The 22034-nt window shown below is 38.6% G+C and overlaps 1 protein-coding gene across 3 annotated transcripts in view; it reads right to left on the bottom strand.

Moving 5' to 3' along the window:
• RSRC1 (arginine and serine rich coiled-coil 1) overlaps positions 1 to 22034 on the bottom strand; it is a 409907-nt gene that overhangs the window by 184073 nt on the left and 203800 nt on the right. For all 3 annotated transcript variants that reach the window (XM_043991317.1, XM_043991318.1, XM_043991315.1), the window contains one exon: positions 21828 to 21864. In XM_043991317.1, the coding sequence (XP_043847252.1) occupies positions 21828 to 21864 (37 nt within the window). The remainder of the gene's footprint in view (positions 1 to 21827; positions 21865 to 22034) is intronic.

The raw sequence follows: 22034 nt of genomic DNA, 5'->3' as shown, positions 1-22034 counted from the left end.
GACCATGGGCAGATCCCTTACCTACTGTCTGTATCAGTTTCCTCCTCTGTAATGGGGAATACTAAGAATAGCTTGGACCTTCCAGGGTTGTCGTGAGGATCAAATGAAATAATATTGGTAAAGTGCTTTGTAAAACATAAATCATTATTTACAAATGCTAATTATCATTGTAAGGGTGGCTAGGTGGCATCATAGCACACACACAACTTCCTGAATTCAAATCTGGCCCCAGATACTTAACTAGCTATGTGACCCTGGGCAAGTCATTTAACCCTGCTTGCCTCAGTTTCCTTAGAAGTAAAAAAAGCTGGAAAGGGAAATGTCAAAACACTCCAGTTTCTTTGCAAAGAAAACCCTAAAATGGGGTCAGAAAGAGTCAGACATGACTGTATAATATTATTATAAATGATTGAGATTATTAGACATGTAAGTAAAGTTCATTGCAACTGAACAGAATTCCTTTCTTTCAATTATTATTTTCTTAAACATTTTGATATCAATTTATATCCTTGTTAACATATTTCAAAATGTATAAGCTAAGTTTCAAATGTCATTCTGTATTAAATCTGAAAAATATTTAAAGGTGAGGTCACATGTTTTTTCAAAGCTGGTCATTTTTATTTGTATTTCACATTATAAATTAGCATTTATTTCCCAATTAACTCCTTCTGTTCTTTCCGAGGCATCTTGGTCATAGTGGTTTATGACATGAACTAATCATCTGATGATTAAGATAAAACATAACAGGTTAGTGTGTGTGTGTGTGTGTGTGTGTGTGTGCGCGCGCGCACGCATAATGTGCTCTAATCTTTGTCCGTGTAAGAGATGCACAATAGATTCTGAGTTCTAGTGACTGACCTAAGGCCATCATAAGGCCAACTATTCCATCTTTAAAAACAAACAAACCAATCCACATCAATGCTATCAGACTCCAACAGGGAAAGGCCTGGATTTGAACGCCAGCTTTCCCACGTGGCTAAAAACGTGTCCTTGGTCCACACCACCATCCCAAAGAGTGGCTGGGCTAGAAGATTTCTAAGTTAATTCCAAGAATCAATCGATCTGTTCCTGGAAGGCCTTCCAGAAAATAACCCAATATGAGGCAGTCTGCTAGCGCCTGGATTCAGTTGTAGAGCTGGCAAAATCGGAGAGTAAGGCACACCGAATCTCACCGGAACAACAGAAGTTGACATAATTTTTAGAATGGAGCTCTGCTATACCAACAAAATGGGTGATATGGACAGAGCCATACACACAAAAGAAAAGGTTTGCAGTAAGTAAAAAGGAAGACACATTAATGAAATTATTGATATAAATTATTGATATATTTGCTAAGTCTTTTTGTGTGCGTGTGGGGGAGGGGGGCAATGAGGGTTAAGTGACTTGCCCAGGGTCACACACGTAGTAAGTGTCAAGTGTCTGAGGCTGGATTTGAACTCAGTTCCTCCTGAATCCAGGGCCCATGCTTTATCCACTGAGCCACCTAGCTGCCCCTTTCTAAGTCTTTAGAGCCTAATTTTTCATTCAATTTAATTCTGCAATACAGACTTATTAAAACTGCAAAAACAAGCAGATTAAAGATGAGCATTGCTCCATTTTTTCAGTTCATTTTCCTGAAAGCTAAGATTGGAGACAATTTATTTTTTTGTATTTTGGGGGGGGGGGTAAGGCAATTGGGGTTAAGTGACTTGCCCACGGTCACACAGCTAGTAAGTGTCACGTGTCTGAGGCTGGATTTGAACTCAGGTCCTCCTGAATCCAGGGCCAGTGCTCTATCCACTGACAATTTATTTTTAAAAATCAGGTGTTCCTCATGTAACCTGTACTCTTAAATGTAGTTTTCCTTTAAGAAAAAAAAAAGTAAAAAAAAAAAAAAAGAAAAAGTAAAACCACACATTTGTAGAGATCTTTGTACTTTTCAATGTGCACTCGATAATATTCTATCATTTTACCTTGCCAAGAAGTTATAGGAAAGAATTGACTGTAGGGTGACTAACACTTTTCCATTTTACAGATGAATAAACTAAAACATGGAAAGTGTCTAGTGGCTTCCCCCAATTCACACTGATAATGTGATCAATCTAAATGAGTGGAAATTTGAGATTCGGCCATAACTGGCTTAATTCCACAAAGTCCACAAGTGGAAATTAGGTCACAAACTCCTGATTATCTGTCTTGTGCTCATTCTATTATACTCTATGAAGTGGCAATAGAACTATATATTAAATATTACTAAACAGAGCTGATAGATTTAAGATAAACTGGTCACTTGTACATCTAAAGCTAAAACTGCCTAGAACTGTATCAGGCTTTATAATTTGGGGGAAGAGGGGTTGAAAATACTTCTATCATTAATACTTACACTCTCACAAATTACTGAGGCTGGATCCAGGTCTCCTAAAAGTGCCAATGTGGTGCCCCATCCACTACGTGAATAAATGTATTATGATGAGGATGATCGTTGCTATTGCAGTTATTGAATTTATGTATTTATTTACATATTTTCCTGAGAAAGGGAAGGACTACCACAGAGGACTATTTCATTTTTTAACCCTAACCTAAGACTATCTACCCAGAGACTATCACTGGGACCCTGGCACTGAGATGACCACGGGATTCCTTCGAATGAAGAGCCTCACTATAAACCCTGCTCATCCAGATCCCACCAGAATCTCTTTTTTCCTAGGAGTGCCATTGAATGGTTTCCCAGGAGCTGCCATTGGCCCTGCAAATGAATTCTCCGAGCTCTTGGAGAACATGGGCTGTTGTGCATTTCTCTAGGTATTTCTTCCTATTAGCATAGTGCTGAGAAGACAATTTACTGATTAATGACTGCTTCTCCATTCTACTCCACATGGACAAACAGTATTTGTACTTCACATAAACCATCCCATTTTCAGCATTAAGATTAGGCTCCTCACTCATTTCTACTGAAGTAGAGACTTTATGTATAGAGTCCTGTACTATGACCCCCACACACTGTCCACATGGTGGCTGTGGAATTTTAACCAATAAACATTTTAAAACCATCAACAAGAGGGGGATTGGGTCACTTGAATAAAGTCAGGATATTGAATTTTATCTTTAAAGATCTTTTCCAAATACCAAGTACAAAACCACTTCAGAAAATAAACACTGATTTGGTACCATAAGCAGCTGCAGCACAAATTTATGAATGATGTCAAGAGGACCTATGAGTTACAAGGCAGACAGTGCAGTCTGAGGAAAAGAGTGTTTTACTTGGAGTCAGAAAACACTGGAGGGGGGGGTTAGCTCTGAAATGTCCCAGTTACGTGTCCTTGTGGGAAGTAATTTAACCTCCCTGCGCCTCATTTGCTCCATCTGTAAAAAGGTGAGGTGCTGGGGACAGGAAGAGATAACACTGCTCACCCCCCAGGGCTACCGTGAAGAACACATTTGCCTAAATCTTAAAGCACCACAGAAATGTGAGCTAGATCTTTTAAGAAAATAGAGTTGGGGGCAGCTAGGTGGCGCAGTGGATAGAGCACCGGCCCTGGAGTCAGGAGTACCTGAGTTCAAATCCGGCCTCAGACACTTGACACTTACTAGCTGTGTGACCCATGGCAAGTCACTTAACCCCAATTGCCCCACTAAAAAAACCCCCAAAAAACAAACAAGAAAATAGAGTTGGTCCCTGTCCTCCTTCCTGTCTCAGAAAGGTACACAGTAAAAATGGAAGTGAATGAAGAATAGTGATATCCCCCTAGTGATGTATCACTTTGATTAGGCAAGCATTTTATTTTTTGTTAATTCAATGATCATAACCAACATATTCAAAACACTGAATTTAAAAAACAAACTGGCCTATATTCAGTTCTGTGTGTTAGAAAAAAAAATACAAAAGCACACGCACAACTTCTGTGAGAAATCCAACAATACTTTTATTTGCAAAACTAGGCCCGCTGGCAGCTGAGACAGACTCGGAAGGGCTGTTACCAGCACCTGCTGGTGGCTATCGATCAGCATGTAACAACAGTGGAAATGCCTGCGTCTCTGGTACGCAGCAGCGGGTGTTCTTACAGACCACGGACGCCTCAGCAAGCTAGTAACGACAGCCGGTGTTTGAACACTTAAAACGGCCAGACTGGGTTGCCTGACCACAAGGACAAGTAGGTCACCACTCTGAAATGGGACCTCGTGGCAACCCCCAAACCCCAGGCTCGTTTTGTCCTTCAGTTATGAACAGGAAGTAAATCCCATTTAAAGTTGCACACGCCTTGAGCTAGATGTTACAAGAAGATTGAGACAGCTTCTCTACCTAGGGGAAGGCTAAAAGCACGTCAGTTTCATCGTGCCTGCTAGCTCCACCGAGCAAAGCATGGCTTGCTATCAAAATGTCTGCTCCATGCGTTATGTCTAGGGATGGTTTGAAAACATTTTTCCCCAGGTGTCTTTCCATTCTTTGTCTAAGCCTAGGAGGGTTCTCTCACTGTAGACCAACAACGGGGAGCAGAATCAACTGGAATTGGAGGCACCATATTGGACCAGCGTGGCTTCCATTTGTTCCAGTATGTACTTGGCTTTAGTTTATTTGCATTTTTTTCTAATCCCAATCCTATTTTCTTTTCTGTATCTATGATAAATTGTGTTCTCCTTCTGATTATATCTTCTTTGGGATGGTAGGCTCAACTATTTAACACGAGTACAACCAGAAAGAAAAATTGTTTCAGAGGTGGATCCCACTTGGAAGATGTCTCACAAATGCCAGCCACTGTGACTGAGGGGCTGGGGCCAGCCAACCTTCTAAGATATTCTGCAACCAGGCCACAACTGCCACCTCATGCTGGAACATTCCTTCTTCCCCCGGTGGTCTCCTCCTGGAGCCTCCATTTTGGGGAAGAGTTCAGGCTGGCCAACCTTCATGCCCCTCTCAGCACTGGCTCCTTCTTCTTTTCCCCTCTCCCCTTCCTTTTGGGTGTCATCTTCCACCATTAGAATGGAAGCCCCTGGGTGCCAGGGGCTGGCTTTCCTTTAGCTTTTTTTGTACCCTCAGCGCTTAGAACAATGTTTGGCCTATTTGTGTTCAGTCATTTCAGTTGTGTCAGACTCTTTGTGACCCTATTTGGAGTTTTCTTGGCAGAAACACTGGAGAGGTTTGCCATCTCCTTCTCCAGCCCATTTTACAGATGAGGAAACTGAGGCAAACAGGGTGAAGTGACTTGCCCAGGGTCACACAGCTGGGAGGTATTGGAGGCCAGATTTAAACTCAGGAAATAAGTCTTCCTGACTCCAGGCCCAGTGCTCTATACACTACACCACCTAGCTGCCCACTTGGCACATAGTAAGTGCTTAATAAATTCTTGCTGCCCTGTTACTTTGGTTCCTTTTAGCACTATTGGGAAAACAATGTCAAGTACACACACACACACACACATAAACAAACGTGCATGCACACCCCCCCCCCAACCCCCATCCCATAGCCTTGTGAATACTTTTAAAGTTTTTCTGGCTTTACTGATACTATACTAATTACCAATGTTATATAATCGGGGCAAACATCAATATTATTATTATTAATTTTTAATAATCTTTTTTGGGTGAGGCAATTGGGGTTAAGTGACTTGCCCAGGGCCACACAGCTAGTAAGTGTGAAGTGTCTGAGGCCAGATTTGAACTCAGGTCCTCCTGACTCCAGGGCCGGTGCTCTATCCACTGTGCCACCCAGCTGCCCCACATTAACATTATTTTGCTTGCTACCCACTACATTCTATTGAAGGCATTACTCTAAGTGAGAGAGACATCCTGATAGTGTGCGGCACAGTGAGAATACTTGCATCTGACTGGTGACTGTTCCAGGAGAGCTACTGGACATGAGACAAATCACTTTGCTGCTCTGGGTCTGTTTCTTCACCTTTAAAGGGCTTGAACAAGATGATCCAAGCCTTTTGAATGCTACATTTTATGATTCTGTCTTTATCCACTACCAAGCATTCTGACTTATGTGTTCCTTAGCCAACTGACAGAAAAACCTCTCACCACCAAATGGTTAATAAACATCTACTATATTCATTTTGCTCATAATCTTTAAAAATCACCAAGATGTTATAAAATGGATGATGAATTTATCCCTGATTTGATTCAGATCAACACAAGAGTTTTGCTGTTTTGTTTAGTTTTCCTGTGCCAAAGAGTAGAAAACAATCAAACAGGCCAAGGTTACGTCAAATGTAGAAGCAAGTCAAATGATCACCAGCACAATTCCACCTCCCCATAGACCTTGAGGAAGGAAGTCCAGGACCCTACGCCCAAGAGCCTTGAAAACAGCCATGTTTCCAAGGTTCAGCCATAGAAACATAAGATGTGAGGTCATGAGTGGCAAGGACATTACAGAAGGGGCCTGATCATCTCTTTCCGGCTGCTTTCCCGCTGGATTTCCTGCGGGAACCTCCTGTACACATTGTGTCCCTGTTAGAATGTGAGCTCTCTGAGAGCAGGGGCTGTTAACTTTTCTCTTTGTGGCCCCAGGGCTTAGTAAGGTACTTAATAAATGCTTTTATTAATTCATCCCTAACAATAGTCTAAAATTCCAAACCAAGGATCTGGAGGACTGTGCTGAGACAAGGTTAGAACAGATAACACTACAAACTGAATTAATGTGCGTGTGGAGAGCGGTATGACTCCAGGAAAAAGAAAACACAATTATAGGAGGCTCCTATTTTAGTCTCCATTCTTTCCCTCAGCCTCTAGTAAGACATACACATATGCACACATGCTCTTGCTAGACCTGTCTGTCTAGTCTTTCTCAGCGACCACATGTGTCTGTGCACCAGAAAGTAGCTACAAATACCTAGTACACAAACAAACAGAGACACTTACAGGACCTCTCTTCATGGACACAAGAACTCCAATCTTTCTGAATCCAGACCCAGAGCTCTATCTACTGTGCTATCAGCTGCCTCTTCTTCAGGATAAACAAAATAATGGGAGTAATAAAAATGTGAAGAGTGAGAAAAAGAGGGAAAGAGATAGACTTTAGAGTTCTGGTTAAAATTTTGTACTGTGAGATTTAGTGCCCCATCAATTTACTGACTACACCCCAATTCTTAACTGGCCACAACAGTACTTCAAAGAGAGAGGTATGAATTTGTAATTCTGTAGGAAAGTCATGTCAAGTCTGACACTAACTGAATTTCCCCCAGGGGAATTAAAAGAGGCTTCCCTTCTTAAATTCTATTTCCGTCATTCAAGTCAGAGATGATGAACAGGAAGGGACAACTCGGGCAGTTACTGTTTCTCTTCTCGTGCCTTTCACAAAGTGAGCCCCGCCGCAAGGGCACAAAGAACCTGAGGCTCCACAGGTCTTCAGGAGCACAGGCAGCAGGTGACAGACACTGCTGGTAACTGTGGCAAGGCCCAGCGGACTATGGAGGATGCTCACTGGGAAGCCTTGCACATGGCAAACCTCGTTAGCCGGAAAGGACAGACTCACTTCTCATGTAACCTATGGGAATTAGGTGTAATAAGCAAAGCTCAGACTTAGCCAACAATTCTTGCTTCATCTCTCTCAGAGAACATTACTAATGTTCCTGAGCATTATTACTGCAAAAAGCATTGAATGGCGCATGTTCAGTGGGTTAATTTCATAATGCAAAATTCCAGAGGATATCAAACAATTCAGAAAACATTAAATTCACACTCTAACTAGCGTTCTGAAACCTATATCTATCCTCCTTCTTGCATCTTTAAGATAAATTTTGTATTTTAACAGAAATTAAAGGACATGTCACAGAGATCAAACAGGAGCTCAGTCCAGAGAAGGGGAAAACAGTTCGAAATTCTAAAGTCCTGTTTGAAAGTCCTTTGAGAAAGAAAATCATCATTCAGAGATATGTGAAAACATTACTGAAGCAAGGACCTTGCCATTAAACACAAGAAGCCAGAAATTTCAATATCATTTATTCAAATTCTCAATTATTTACTGAGATGTAATAATGATAGCAACAAAGGAAAAAGGACAGTTTATTTCAAATTAATGGGCTTGACTGACAATCAAGACATAAATGAAACCTTGATTGAGGAGTATGACAACTCTTTTCCAGTGTTATGAAAATCTGATTGCTTTAATTTTTAAGAATACATATTATTTTTATTTTGTTAGATATTTGCCAATTTTGTGTAAATTTTTAAAACAATCATTTAAAAAAAAAATTTCAGGTCCAAATCATCTCCCTTCCTTCCAGCCTTCCTCCTTCCTTGAGAAGACAAACGATTGATTTTGATTATTCATGAGATCATGGAAAAGTTCCATATTAGCCATACGGCAAAAGAAAACAAATGTAAAACAATAAAAAGAAGGACAGTCAAAAGAAGTGCGCTCCAATCTGCATTTAGGGCTCATCACTTCTCTCTCTGGAGGTAGACAGCATCACAGGTCCTTTGTGAATGTCTGGGATCACTTCTTGATCACAGTAGCCAAGTCTTTCACTGTTGTTCATCACAACAATACTGCTATTATTATGCACAATGCTCTTCTGGTTCTGCTCACTTCACTTTGCATGAGTTCATTTAAGTCTTTCCAGATTTTTCTGAAACCTTCCCGCTTGTCATTTTTTATAGCACAATAGTATTCTATCACAATTCTATACACACTTTATTCAGCTATTCCCCAATTTGTGAACATCCCCTCCATTTCTAATTCTTTGTCACCTCAAAAAGAGCTGCAATAAATATTTTTGTACATATAGGTCCCCTTTTCTTTAATCTCTTTGGGATACAGACCTACCAGTGGTATTGCTAGTCAAAGGGAATACACAGTTCTATAGCCCTTTGGGTGTAGTTCTGTGAAGTTTAAAATCTAATTGGGGGAGCAGCTAGGTGGTGCAGTGCATAGAGCACTGGCCCTGGAGTCAGGAGTACAGTACCTGAGTTCAAATCCGGCCTCAGACACTTAACACTTACTAGCTGTGTGACCCTGGGCAAGTCACTTAACCCCAATTGCCTCACTTAAAAAAAAAAATCTAATTGGGATGTCTAAAATCTAATGAGCGGTTGCTTTAAATTAGAAACTCATAGCACCAGCCTTTGGGGCATTAAGCATTTATTAAAGTATAATAGGGGTTAGTAAAGAGAACACTTGGAGTTCAGAAGGAAAGACCCTAACTCCCTGCACCTTCTGTTCCTACCATGATCTTCAATGGAAAGGAAGATACGCCACCCCCCCCCCCACTTCTTTTGAGCAGAAGCTCCCTGTGGGCTCGCCCAGGCATGGTTCCCCGCCCCCTCGAAGCTAATTGGCTGGTAGTATTGATTGACATTACTAACAGGTGGTTCCATGAATAGATGTAACTTCCAGATGCTAGTCACATGCCTTCTCCTCAGCAGGGCGTTGCCCTAGTTCTTACAATGTCTTTCTCAGTTCCAAATTGTTCTGCAGAATGGCTGGACTAGTTCACAACTCCAGCAACAGTGAACTATTATCCCAATTTTTCTACATCCCTTCCAGCATTTGTTATTATTTTCCGTTTTTGTCATGTTAGCTAATCTGACAGGTATGTATCTTAGAATTGTTTTAATTTGCATTTCTGACCAGTAGTGATTTAGAGCATTTTTTCATGTGACTATTGATAGTTTAGATTTCTTTTTCTGAAAATTGCCTGTTCATATCCTTTGACCATTTATCAGCTGGGGAATGGCTCTTACTTTTACAAAGTTGGCTCAGTTCCCTATATATTTGAGAAATAAGGCCTTTATCAGAGAAACTTGATGCAAAAAAACTTCCCACCAGTTTCCTGTTTTCTTTCCAACTTTGGCCGCATTAGGTTTTTTGTGCAAAAGCTTTAAAAAAATTTTTATGTAATCAAAATTATCTCTTTTGCTTCCTTTAATCACCTCTTTCTCTTATTTGGTCATAAACTCTTCCCTTATTCATAAATCTGACAGGCATATTTTTTCCATGCTCCCCTAACTTACTTATGATATCAACCTGTTTATGTAAATCATTTATTTATCCATTTTTTTTTTTAAGTGAGGCAATTGGGGTTAAGTGACTTGCCCAGGGTCACACAGCTAGTAAGTGTTAAGTGTCTGAGGCCGGATTTGAACTCAGGTCCTCCTGACTCCAGGGCCAGGGCTCTATCCACTGCGCCACCTAGCTGCCCCTATTTATCCATTTTAACCTTATTTTGGCAAATGTTGTGAGATTGTTGATCTATGCCTAATTATTGACAAATTGTTTTCTAGTTTTCCTACCAATTTTTGTCAAATGCCTACTGTCCCAAAAGCTTGGATCTTTCAATTTATTAAACCCTATATTACTGGGGTCACTTACTACTGTGTATTATGTATGCTGGGCAGCCAGGTGGCATAGTGGATAGAGTATTGCGTCTGAAATCAGGAAAACTCATCTTCCTGAGTTCAAATCTGGCCTCCCACACTGACAAGCTACATGATCCTGGGCAAGTCACTTAACTCTAATTGTCTCAGTTTCCTCATCTTGTAAAAAATGAGCTGAAAAAGGAAATGGTAAACCACCCCAGTATTTTTGCCAAGAAAACCCCAAATGATTTTGTCTGAGTCAGACACAACTGAATAGCATTGTGTACCTAATCTATTCCACTGATTCACCACCCTATTTCTTAGCCAGCACCAGATTATTTTGATGGTTCCTGCTTTGTAATACGGTTTGAAATCTAGAACATATAGGCCATCTTCCTTAACATTTTTTCCTCATTTGTTCCCTTGATCTTTTTGACCTTTTGTTATTATGGATGAATTCTGTTACAATTTTTTCTAGATCCATAAAATAATTCTTTGGTAATTTGACTGGTATGATACTTGTGATGGATGAAAACCCCAGAGAGAAAGTTTCCAGATAATTAATATTCAATTTATTAATTAGGCTAGCCTGTAATCAATAAATTGAGTGTCAGTGGTTTCTCTTGAAATGAGAATGCCAAAGGAGACTCTGAAGACTCATCTGACAAGTGAAACTCAACCCTGATTGGTGGGTATTTAATGAAGAGATGGGCTAAAAGTCTTCAGCTTCACCTGCTGAGAACATGGTTTGATCATGAGACTCAGCAGCCTCAAGGCATCTGGGCAGGGGAAGCCATTTCCATTTGGCTAGTTTTCTCCTTCATGAGCTGAGCTGCCCTAAACTCCAAGCGAGGGGATCAAGGAGAGAGGGTTCCTTCCCAGGGCAAAGATTTCTCCAGACTGGGTTTTGGGGATTTATTTGGTTTACACTTAAGGAGCATGTGCCTTGGGAGCTAGTATTCTTATCACTCAGCCATGCCCTTCCCAGACCTTTTCAGGAGTTGGGTTTCATCAGAAATAGGAGGAAAAGGGTGGATCACAAATTAATAAGTTATTAATATAATAGGATAATACCGTTTTTCTCACATTGAATATGTGAATTAACTTAGATAGAACTGTGATTTTTACTGGCTCAGCCCACCCATCAGCAATTACTATTTTTCCAACTGTTCAGCTCTGTCTTTGTGTGAAAAGTGTTTTGTAATTGTCTTCATATAATCCCTGGATTCCTCTTGGCAGGCAGACTCCCAAGTATTTTATATTGTCTGTAGTTGTTTTTACGGAATTTCTCTTTCTGCCTCTTGTTGCTGGGTTTTGTTTGTACTATGTGGAAATGGTGATGATTCAGGAGTTTATTTTACATTTTGCATATTTGCTAAAGCTGTTAATTGTTTCAACTAGTTTTTAGTTAATTCTCTAGAGTTCTTTAAGTATACTATCATCATCTGCAAAAAGTGATGGTTTTGTTTCCTCATTACCTATTTAATTCCTTCGATTTCTTTTTCTTGTCTTATTGCTAGTTAGCACTTTTAGTAAATACTGAAGAATTGTGGTGATAATGGATGTCCTTGTTGCACATGTGATCTTTCTGAGAAGCTTTCAAGTCGATCACCTTTACAGATGATGTTTGCTCTTGGTTTTAGGTAGATACTAATCATCCTTTTAAGAAAGGCTCCACTGAACCTTGTGTAACCATTGGAATGACGCCCCCTGCTGGAGACTTAGTGTAGAAGAGTTCCGCCCATGGAGTGAAGGTCTTTGAGGGCAAGACCAGGAGTCTTTTCTTTGGCCTCAGGAAGTGATGCGGGCTAGTGGGAGGAGGAAGGAAGAGACTGGCGCTCGGGTCTCACGCTCTTTCCTGAGGACGACAGTGGAGAAGGGAGCTAGAAATGCGCTCTCCCTTTAATAGATAGGAATCTAGGCCTTTCTCTCTCTCTTTACCAAATTCTTATTCTCCTTAATAAATGCTTACAAGTCTAACTCTTGCTAAAGCTTATCATTTATTGGCGACCACTCACTAGATATTTTAGACAGACCAGCTAGAATTTTAGCCCTGAACACTTGCTTTAATTGCTATCTTAGGTTTGATGTTTTGATTCTAATATCAGAGAATTACAAAATCTCCCTGGTACCCGTTTTGACCAGCCGTGTGTAGTTCTGACTTCTCTAGGACAGCTCCTCAAGCACCTGAAAGACCGCTGTCATGTCTCTCCGGGCTTCTCATCTCTAAGCCAAACCATTCTAGTTCCTTCAAGGATTATCACATGACACGGTCGCTAGGCCCTTTTCTCTCTTCGTAAAGGATGGGATCTTCTCCAGCTTCAACTGATGCAAGTTCACAAGCAGTTATTGAGCTACTACCACGTGTGACACTGTGCTGGACACTAGGGATACCAAGAAAAAAAGAAAATGCTGGTAGAGGAAAGAATCTGGGCTGAGCAGTCAGAGAACCCTAGTAGGTCACATCTTTCCAAAGCCTTCCACCTGTGTCACGTTAACTTCTTTGGGCATTACTGTAGCACCAGGCAAGAGGCCAGATGAACAGAAAAGCCCCTTTCAGGCCCCAGCTTAGCACCAGAAGAGCAGCCAACACTCCTGCCACTGTAGTCCCAGGGAAATGGCCAGACCCTCATGGACTCCAATGCAACCCCTGTGGCCCCACTGCAGCACCAGGTGAACAGCCAGGACCTCCATGGTCCAGGCACAACACCAGGCTATTGGCCAGGACTTATATTCCTCAGCACAAAAAGCTGGGGACAGTGTCCCCTCTCTCTCAGGAACAGAGATCAACTTGAAAAGTAACAAAATCGTTAGAAAAAATGAGCAAAATTGTTGGTGGAGTTGTGAACTCACCGGCCATTCTGTAGAGCAATCTGGAACTATACACAAAGGGCTATGGGACTATGTATATGCCCTTTGACCCAGTAATACCACTACTAGATGTGTTTCCCAAAGAGATCATAAAAAGGGAAAAGGACCCACATGTACAAACATATTTATAGCAGCTTTCTTTGTGGTGGCAAAGAACTGGAAATTGAGGAAATGCCCCTCAATTGGGGAATGGCTGAAGAAGTTGTGGTATATGCATGTAATGGAATGCTATTGTGCTGTAAGAAAGGATGAGCAGGCAGATTTCAGAAAAACCTGGAAAGACAAATGGACGGATGCTGAGTGAAATGAGCAGAACCAGGAGAACATTGTACACAGTAACAGCAACATTGTGTGATGATCAACTGTGACAGATTCAGCTCTTCCCAGCAGTGCAATGATCCAAGACAATTCCAAAGAAGTCATGATAAAAAACTTTCTCCACAACCAGAAAAAAGAACTGTGGATTCTGAATGCAGATTGAACCATACTGTTTCTACTTTTTGGTGGTTGTTTTTTTTTTTCTTTACGAGGTTTTTCCCTTGGGTTCTGACTCTTCTTTCACAACTTGACTAATGTGGAAATATGTTCAACATGATTGTACATATATAACCTATATCATATTGCTTTTTGTCTTGGGAGGGGGGAAGGAAGGGAGGGATGGGGAAAAATTGGGGACTAAAAATCTTATGAAAACAAGTGTTGAAAACTCTTTATATGTAACTGGAAAATAATAAAATACTTTTATGATTAAAAAAAAGAAAAAATGAGCAAAGATGATCAACTGTGATAGATTTAGCTCTTCCCAGCAATTATCCAAGACAATTCCAAAGGACAATGCTCTTCTTATCCAGAAAAAAGAACTGTGGAATTGGAATGCAGATTGAACCATACTATGTCTACTTTTTTGTTTGTTTGTTTTTGAGGTTTTCCCCCCCTTTTATCTGATTCTTCTTTCACAACATGACTAATGTGGAAATGTTTAATGTGATTGTACACATATAACCTATATCACCTTGCTTTCTGTCTTGGGGAGGTGGGAGGGAAGCAAGGGATGGAGAAAAATATGGAACTCAAAATCTTTTAAAAACAAATGTTGAAAACTATCTTTATATGTAACTGGAAAAAATACTACTAATATTGAAAAAAAAATGAGCAACCTATCCTTACCCCCTTCCAAAGAACCTGACCATAGAAAGTTATCATGGTAACAGGGAAGATTAAAACACAAAGACAGAAGAGGACAATAATATCAAAACACTTATATTCAAAGCCTGAAAGGAAAATGAAAATTGGCCTCAGGACCCAAAAGATCTACAGGATGAACTAAAAAAGGGCTTTAAAAATCAAGTAAGAGGGGCGGCTAGGTGGTGCAGTGGATAGAGCACCGGCCCTGGAGTCAGGAGTACCTGAGTTCAAATCCGGCCTCAGACACATAACACTTACTAGCTGTGTGACCCTGGGCAAGTCACTTAACCCCAATTGCCTCACTTAAAAAAAAAATCAAGTAAGAGAGGCAGAAGAAAAATTGGGAAAAAAATGAAAATGATGTGAAAGAGTCACGAAAAGAGTCAACATCTTGATAAAGGAAGAACAAAAAAATGGAAGAAGATGTACAAAAATTTACTGAAGAAAACAACTCCTTAAAAAGTAGAATTGGCCAAATGGAAAATGAGGTAAAAAAGCTGACTAAAGAAAATAACTTCTTAAAACCTAGAATTAGACAAGTGGAAGCTAATGACTACATGGGACACCAAGAATCAATCAAACAAATTAAAAGAATAAAAAAATAGAACAACTGTCCTGGAAAATAGATCCAGGAGAGATAATTTAAAAATTTAAGAATTATTGGCCTACCTAAAATTCATTATCAAAAAAATGAGCTGGACATCATACTTCAAGAAATTATCAAAGAAAATTGCCCTGATATGCTAGAACCAGAGAGGAAAACGGACAATGAAAGAACTCAGTCATCACATCCTGAAAGAGATTCCAAAATGATAATATGCAGGAACATTATAGCCAAATTCCAGAACTTTCAGGTCAAGGAGAAAATACTGCAAGCAGCCAGAAAGAAACAATTCAAATATCATGGAGCCACAGTCAGGATTACATAGGATTTAGCAGCTTCCACATTAAAGGATCAGAGAGCATGGAATATGATATCCCAGAAGGCAAAGGAGCTAGGAATGAAACCAAGAATCACCTACCCAGCAAAACTGAGCATAATCCTTCAGGGGAAAATATGGTCATTCAACGAAATAGAAGGATTTCAAGTTTTCTTTCTTTTTTTCTTTAGTGTTCTTTATTATTATTATTATTTTGCAGGGCAATGAGGGTTAGATGACTTGCCCAGGGTCACACAGCTAATAAGTGTCAAGTGTCTTAGGCTGGATTTGAACTCAGGTCCTCCTGAATCCAGGACCACTGTGCCACCTAGCTGCCTCCTTGAGTTTTCTTGATGAAAAGAACAGAGATGAACAAAAAAATCTGATCTTCAAAGACTCAAGAGAAGCTAAAAAGGTAAAAAGGAAAGAGGAAACAAAAGGGATTCAGTAAGGTGAAACTTTTTACATATCTACATGGGAAGATGATACTTGTAACTCTTAAGACCTATATCACTATTAGTGCAATTAGAAGGAATATACATAGACAGAGGGGGTGGCTATGGGGTGACTTTGATGGAATGACAGCAAAAAAACCAACAACTATTAAGGGGTGAGAAAGAGCATTGTACTGGGAATAGTAGGAAGGGGTAAAATTATCTCACATGAAGAGGCAAAGAGACCTATTACAGTGGAAGGGATGATGGGAAGAGAGGCAGTGTGCATTATTCTCATCAAAACTGGCTCCAAGAGAAAATAACATACACAATCTGTTGGGTTTGGAAATATATCTTATCCTGTAGAAAAGATAGGGGAGAGTTAAGAAAGAACGGGCGGGGGGGGGGGAGGGGGAGACTGACAGAAGGGAGGCAGGATGGAGGAGGTGGTGGTCCGAAGGAAAACACTGGTGAGAAGGATAAACAGGAGCAAAAACAGGATGGAGGGAAATATAAGTCATAAATGTGAATGTGAATGGGATGAACTCATCCATAAAATGGAAGCAGCCTAAAAAACCAGAATACTACAATATATTGTTTATAAGAAACACAATTGAAGCAGAGCGAGAGACACAGAGTAAAGGTAAGGAGCCAGAGGAGAAAGGATTATTCTTCAGATGAAGTTTAAAAAAAAAAAGAAGTAGTAGCAACCCTGCTCTCAGAAAAAGAAAAGACAAAAACCAAATCTAATTAAAAGAGATAAGGAAGGAAACTACATCTTGCTAAAGGTACCACAGACAATGAAGTAATATCAGTACTAAACATATATATATATATATACACATATGTGTGTGTGTGTGTGTGTATATATATATATATACACACACACCAAGTAGTATAGCATCTGAATTCTTAAAGGAGAAGAAAAGTCGGTTACAAAGGAAAGAGACAGTAAAACTGTACTAATGGGAGACCTTAACTTTCCCCTCTCAGAACTAGATAAATCTAACCACAAGACAAACAAGAAAGAAGTTAGGAGGTGAACAGAATTTTAGAAAAGTTAGATATGATAGACCTCTGGTGAAAATGGAATGGGGGGAGAAAAGAATATGCCTTTTTTTCTCAGCAGTATATGGTACCTACAAAAAAGTTAACCATGTATATAGGGCATAAAAACCTCACAATCAAATGCAGAAAGGCAGAAATATTAAAGGCATCCTTTTAAGATTATAATGCAATAAAAATTAGATTCAATACAGGGCAGTGGAAAGATTAAAAACTGATTGGAAACTAAACAATCTAATTTTAAAGAATTAGTGGTTCAAAGAACAAATCATACAAATAAGCAATAATTTCATTAATGAAAGCAGATTTTACAGTTTTATTTATTGATTCAATAGTTTTCTTGTTTTCAATTTTATTAATTGCCTTTGATTTTTCCCATAAATTTTGGTATGTTGTCTCCATGTTGCCATTCTCTTTAATAATGGGATGCAGTCAAAGCAGTACTTAGAGGAAAATTTATATCTCTAAATACTTAAAACAGAGAAAGAGCAGATCAATGAATTTTTTTTAATAGAGAAGGAACAGATCAATGAATAGGGCAGGCAACTACAAAAACTAGAAAAAGAACAAATTAAAATTAGTCAATTAAATACCAAATTAGAAATCCTGAAAAATCAAAGGAGATTAATAAAATTGAAAGTAAGAAAACTACTGAATTAATAAATAAAACTAAGAGATGGCTTTATGAAAATACAACAACAACAAAATAGATAAACCTTTGGTTCATGTGATTAAAAAAAGAAAGAAGAAAACCAAATTACCAGTATCAAAAATGAAAAGGGTGAATTCACCACCAATGAAGAGGAAATTAAAGCAATTGTTAGAAGCTATTTTGCTCAGTTATAGGCCAATCAATCTGTCAATCTAGGCAAAACTGATGAATATTTAAAAAAATATAAATTGGCCAGATTAAAAGAAAAGGAAATAGACTATTTAAATAACTCCACCTGAGAAAAAGAAATTTCCAAAGAAAAAATCCCTAGGGACAAATGTGTTCACAACTGAGTTCTATGAAACATTTAAAGAACACTTAATTACTAATTCCAATAATATATAAACTATTTGGGAAAATAGGCAAAGAAAGAGACGTACCAAATTCCTTTAATGATGTGTGTGTGTGTGTGTGTGTATATGGTGTTGATACCTAAATCAGGAAGAGCTAAAACAGAAAGAAAACTACAGACCAATTTCCCTAATGAATATTGATGCAAAAATTTGAAATAAAACCCAAGCAAGGAGATTATAGCAATATATTATAAAGGTTATACACTATGACCAGGTGGGATTTATACCAGGAATGTAGGGCTGGATCAATATTAGGAAAACTATCAACATCATTGACCACATCAATAACAAAAGAAGTGAAATCATAAGATTATCTCAACAGATGCAGAGAAAAGCTTTTGATAAAAATATAGCGCCCATTCCTATTAAAAACACCAGAGAGCATAGGAATTAATGGAACTTCCCTTAAAATGATAAATAGTATCTATCTAAAACCATCAGCGAGCATGATCCATAATGGGGAATAAGATAGAAGCCTTTCCAATAAGATGAGAGGTGAAACAAAGGATATCCATTATCACCACTATTATTCAATACTGTACTAGAAATGTTAGCTATAGCAGTAAGAGAAGAAAAAAAGAAATGAAAGGAATTAGAACAGGCAATGAGGAAACAAAACTACTGTTCTTGGCAGATGACATGATGGTATACTTAAGAGAATCCTAGAATATCAACTAAAAATGACTTGAAACAAGTAACAACTTTAGCAATGTTGTAGGATATAAAATAAACCCACATAAATCAACAGAATTTCAATTTATAACCAACACTGCCTAGCAGCAAGAGACAGAAAGAAAAAATTAATTTAAAATAACTGTAGACAATATAAAATATCTGGGAGTCTACCTACCAAGACAAATCTAGGAACTCTACGAAGACAATTACAACACACTTTTCATACAAATAAAGTCAGATTTAAACAATTAGAAAATTATCAATTGTTCATGAGCACGTTGAATCAATATAATAAAAAAGAACAATTCTACTTAAATTAATTTACTTACATAGTGCCATACCAATCAAAGTACTAAAAGATTATTTCATAGAGCTAGAAAAAATGATGAAATTTATTTGTGTTAAGGGCTAAAATTCTAGCTAAACTGTCTAAAATATCTAATGAGTGGTCGCCAATAAATTATAAGCTTTAGCAAGAGTTAGACTTTTAAGCATTTATTAAGGAGAATAAGAATTTGGTAAAGAGAGAGAAAGGCCTAGATTCCTATCTATTAAAGGGAGAGCACATTTCTAGCTCCGCTCTCCACCAGAGTCCAAAGGAAAGAGAGTGAGACCGAGCGCCAATCTCTTCCTTCCTCCTCCCACTAGCCCGCGTCACTTCCTGACGCCAAAGAAAAGACTCCTGGTCTTGCCCTCAAAGACCTTCGCTTCATGGGCGGAACTCTTCATTTGGAAGAACAAAAGGTCAAGAATATCAAGGGAATTAATGTAAAAAATGTGAAAGAAGGTGGACTAACTGTACCAGATCTCAAATTATATTATAAAGCAGTAACTATCAAAACTATCTGGCACTGGCTAAAAAATAAAGTGATGGATCAGTGGAATAGATTAGGCACTCAAGACACATAGTAATCTAGTGTTTGATAAACCCAAACACCCTAGCTTCTGGGACAAGAACTCACTATTTGACAAAAACTGCTGGGAAAATTGTAAAACAGTACAGCCAAAGCTAGTTATAGATCACCATTTTATACCATATAACTAGATATGGTTAAAGTTGGGATGTTTGGGTTTATGAAACACTACAGGACTATGGTCATTTACTACTGTGTCTTGTGTACTTAATCTATTGCACTGATCTACCACTCCCTTTCTTAGCCAGTACCAGATAGCTTTTTCTCATGAATTCCCAATTGGACTTCTCCTACTGGCTGGATCCTATGTAGGCATTTCCAAGTCAACATGTCCAAGGCAGAACACATTACCTTTCCCCCAAACCTACATTATTTCTGAACTTCCGTGCTACTGTTAAGGACATCGCTGTCTTTCTAGTTACCCATGTTTCATATCCTTGGTGTGATCCTGACTCTTCCTCCTCACTCACTCCAGATATTTACTTAGTTGCCAAATTTGGTCATTTCTCCATCCAGAACAAACATCTTTTGCATTGAGCTTCTCCTCTTCATTCATATAACTTTCCAAGTTTAGGCTTCTATCCCATCTTCCTTGGACTATGACAAGAGATTCCTCCAATGTGGTCTTTATACTCCATGTCTCTCCCATTTCCAATCCATTTTCTATCCACTGGTGTTAAACTCAAATAGAAACTGCCTCCCCAATCCTGAACACTATACCTGTCTTCCATATAAAGGATGGAATGTGATTTCCAAGACATGCAGTATGGATTATTGTGGGGCAATGAGGATTAAGTGACTTACCCAGGGTCACACAGCTAGTAAGTATCAAGTGTCCGAGGCCAGATTTGAACTCAGGTCCTCCTGAATCCAGGGCTGGTGCTTTATACACTGTGCCACCTAGCTTCCCCCCTGAACACTATACCTCTCAATGCACCCCATTATATTGCTGACTCGAATTGAACTTGCAGTTCACATACCATACCTCATTTCCCCTGGGCTTTTTTCCCACGAAGTATTGTGAAACACATACCCCTCATTTGTCTATAGAAAAAACTCTAGACTTGAAATTAGAAGAAAAGTGTTCAAAGCTAAGATTAACTATGTGATGATGGGAAAAACAATTTCCCCTCCCTGGGCCTCAGTTTCCTTATTTGTCAGATAACAGTGTTGGACTACATGGCCTTTAAGTTACACTGCAGCTCCAGATTCTAAGATCCCATGAATCTTTAAGCTAGTGTGTCCCTTGTTTTCTTCTAGTGGTCAAGGAGACCGCTATCTCCAAACAATCTCTACAACATCTAGCACAGCGAGTACCTAGTAAATGGTTTTTCATGGTGCTGATGCTAGTAATTATCACTACCAACTCAAAAATCAGGCCGACAAATATTTAACCTTGATTATTAAATTCCTTTTGGTAACAATCTGTCTGTACTGATTAGGAAACATTTTTAACACTAAGAGGCTTCCAATTCTCTTGTTTTTAAAGTAACTGGTCTTTCCCAATTAGAGAGTTCTACATTCTGAATACTGTTTGCTGATGACACTGGGTTTTGCTCTTGCTTGTTTTTTATAGCATCAAAGTAATACACATTAATAGTTAACAAAGCTACTGTATGATAAACGAATGAAGTCTTGTATTTAAAAAAAATGTACTTAGATTGTATTTACAAAAGAATCTGCACCATTCATTATTCAACATTTGGATTTGACCAGAAACCAGACCATGACTTTATAATGATCTGTTTAGATGAACTGCTTCATGTTCTGCCGAAAGACTCAGAGCAAGCTCAATGAGTTTCAAACTGGTGACAGTACCATCATTTCCCCTCTGTTTTTGATCAGTGCATGGCTTTTAATGTAAAATCTGCTTCTATTTCACTGGTGGTTTGAATATGTTTACTTAAACCAAAAATATTTTGCATTTCAATGATTATTACATATTACAGAACTGAATGGAGTTACAACCAATGCATTATTCATAAGGCAAAGACAACAGAAAAAAACAACAAAGCTGTGCACTTTTTTCAAAGACTTTAAATTACTAAAACATTCCATATTTATGCAGGAAATATTTGACTGTTTTTCTTATAAAACAAGTTTCTTTTAGTCAGACCCGGTTATGTCAAAAATTCAACACCAAATCATTTTTGTTTATAATTAAGGCAACCACCAATTTAAGGACTGTTGTCCACTTTATTTCATCTCTACATCAAAAAAAAAGTAATTTAAAAAAATTAAAATTCCCTTGAAATGATAAGACAAATGAAAATGTAAGTGGCTTCCCATAATGACAGTGAGCTGACCCTTTGGGGAATGGCTGACTTTCTCAATTCAAGGCATTCAAAGCTCATTCAAAAGTGTTCATTTAGAATGCAGATATCAAAGATGATGCAAATGTTCAAGAGAAAATTAGAACTTACCAGATGTTCTAATCCAGCTTTGATGTTTCCAGAATCCCTGTAACAGAAGAACAAAAGTTCTAAGTAGTTGCTAAACCCTTGTCTCCAGTGATTTGTTTACCTTGGAGATATATCAATGTATTTATGTATATGGATATATTGATATATCTTTAAAATATATTTTTATACATATAGAAAATATAAAAGTTGTTTTTCTAACATTTCTAT

The sequence above is a fragment of the Dromiciops gliroides genome, chromosome 3 (assembly GCF_019393635.1).
Source record: "Dromiciops gliroides isolate mDroGli1 chromosome 3, mDroGli1.pri, whole genome shotgun sequence".
NCBI lineage: Eukaryota > Metazoa > Chordata > Mammalia > Microbiotheria > Microbiotheriidae > Dromiciops > Dromiciops gliroides.
Note: the sequence above shows the minus strand (reverse complement) of the source record. Positions and strands in the feature narration are given on the sequence as shown.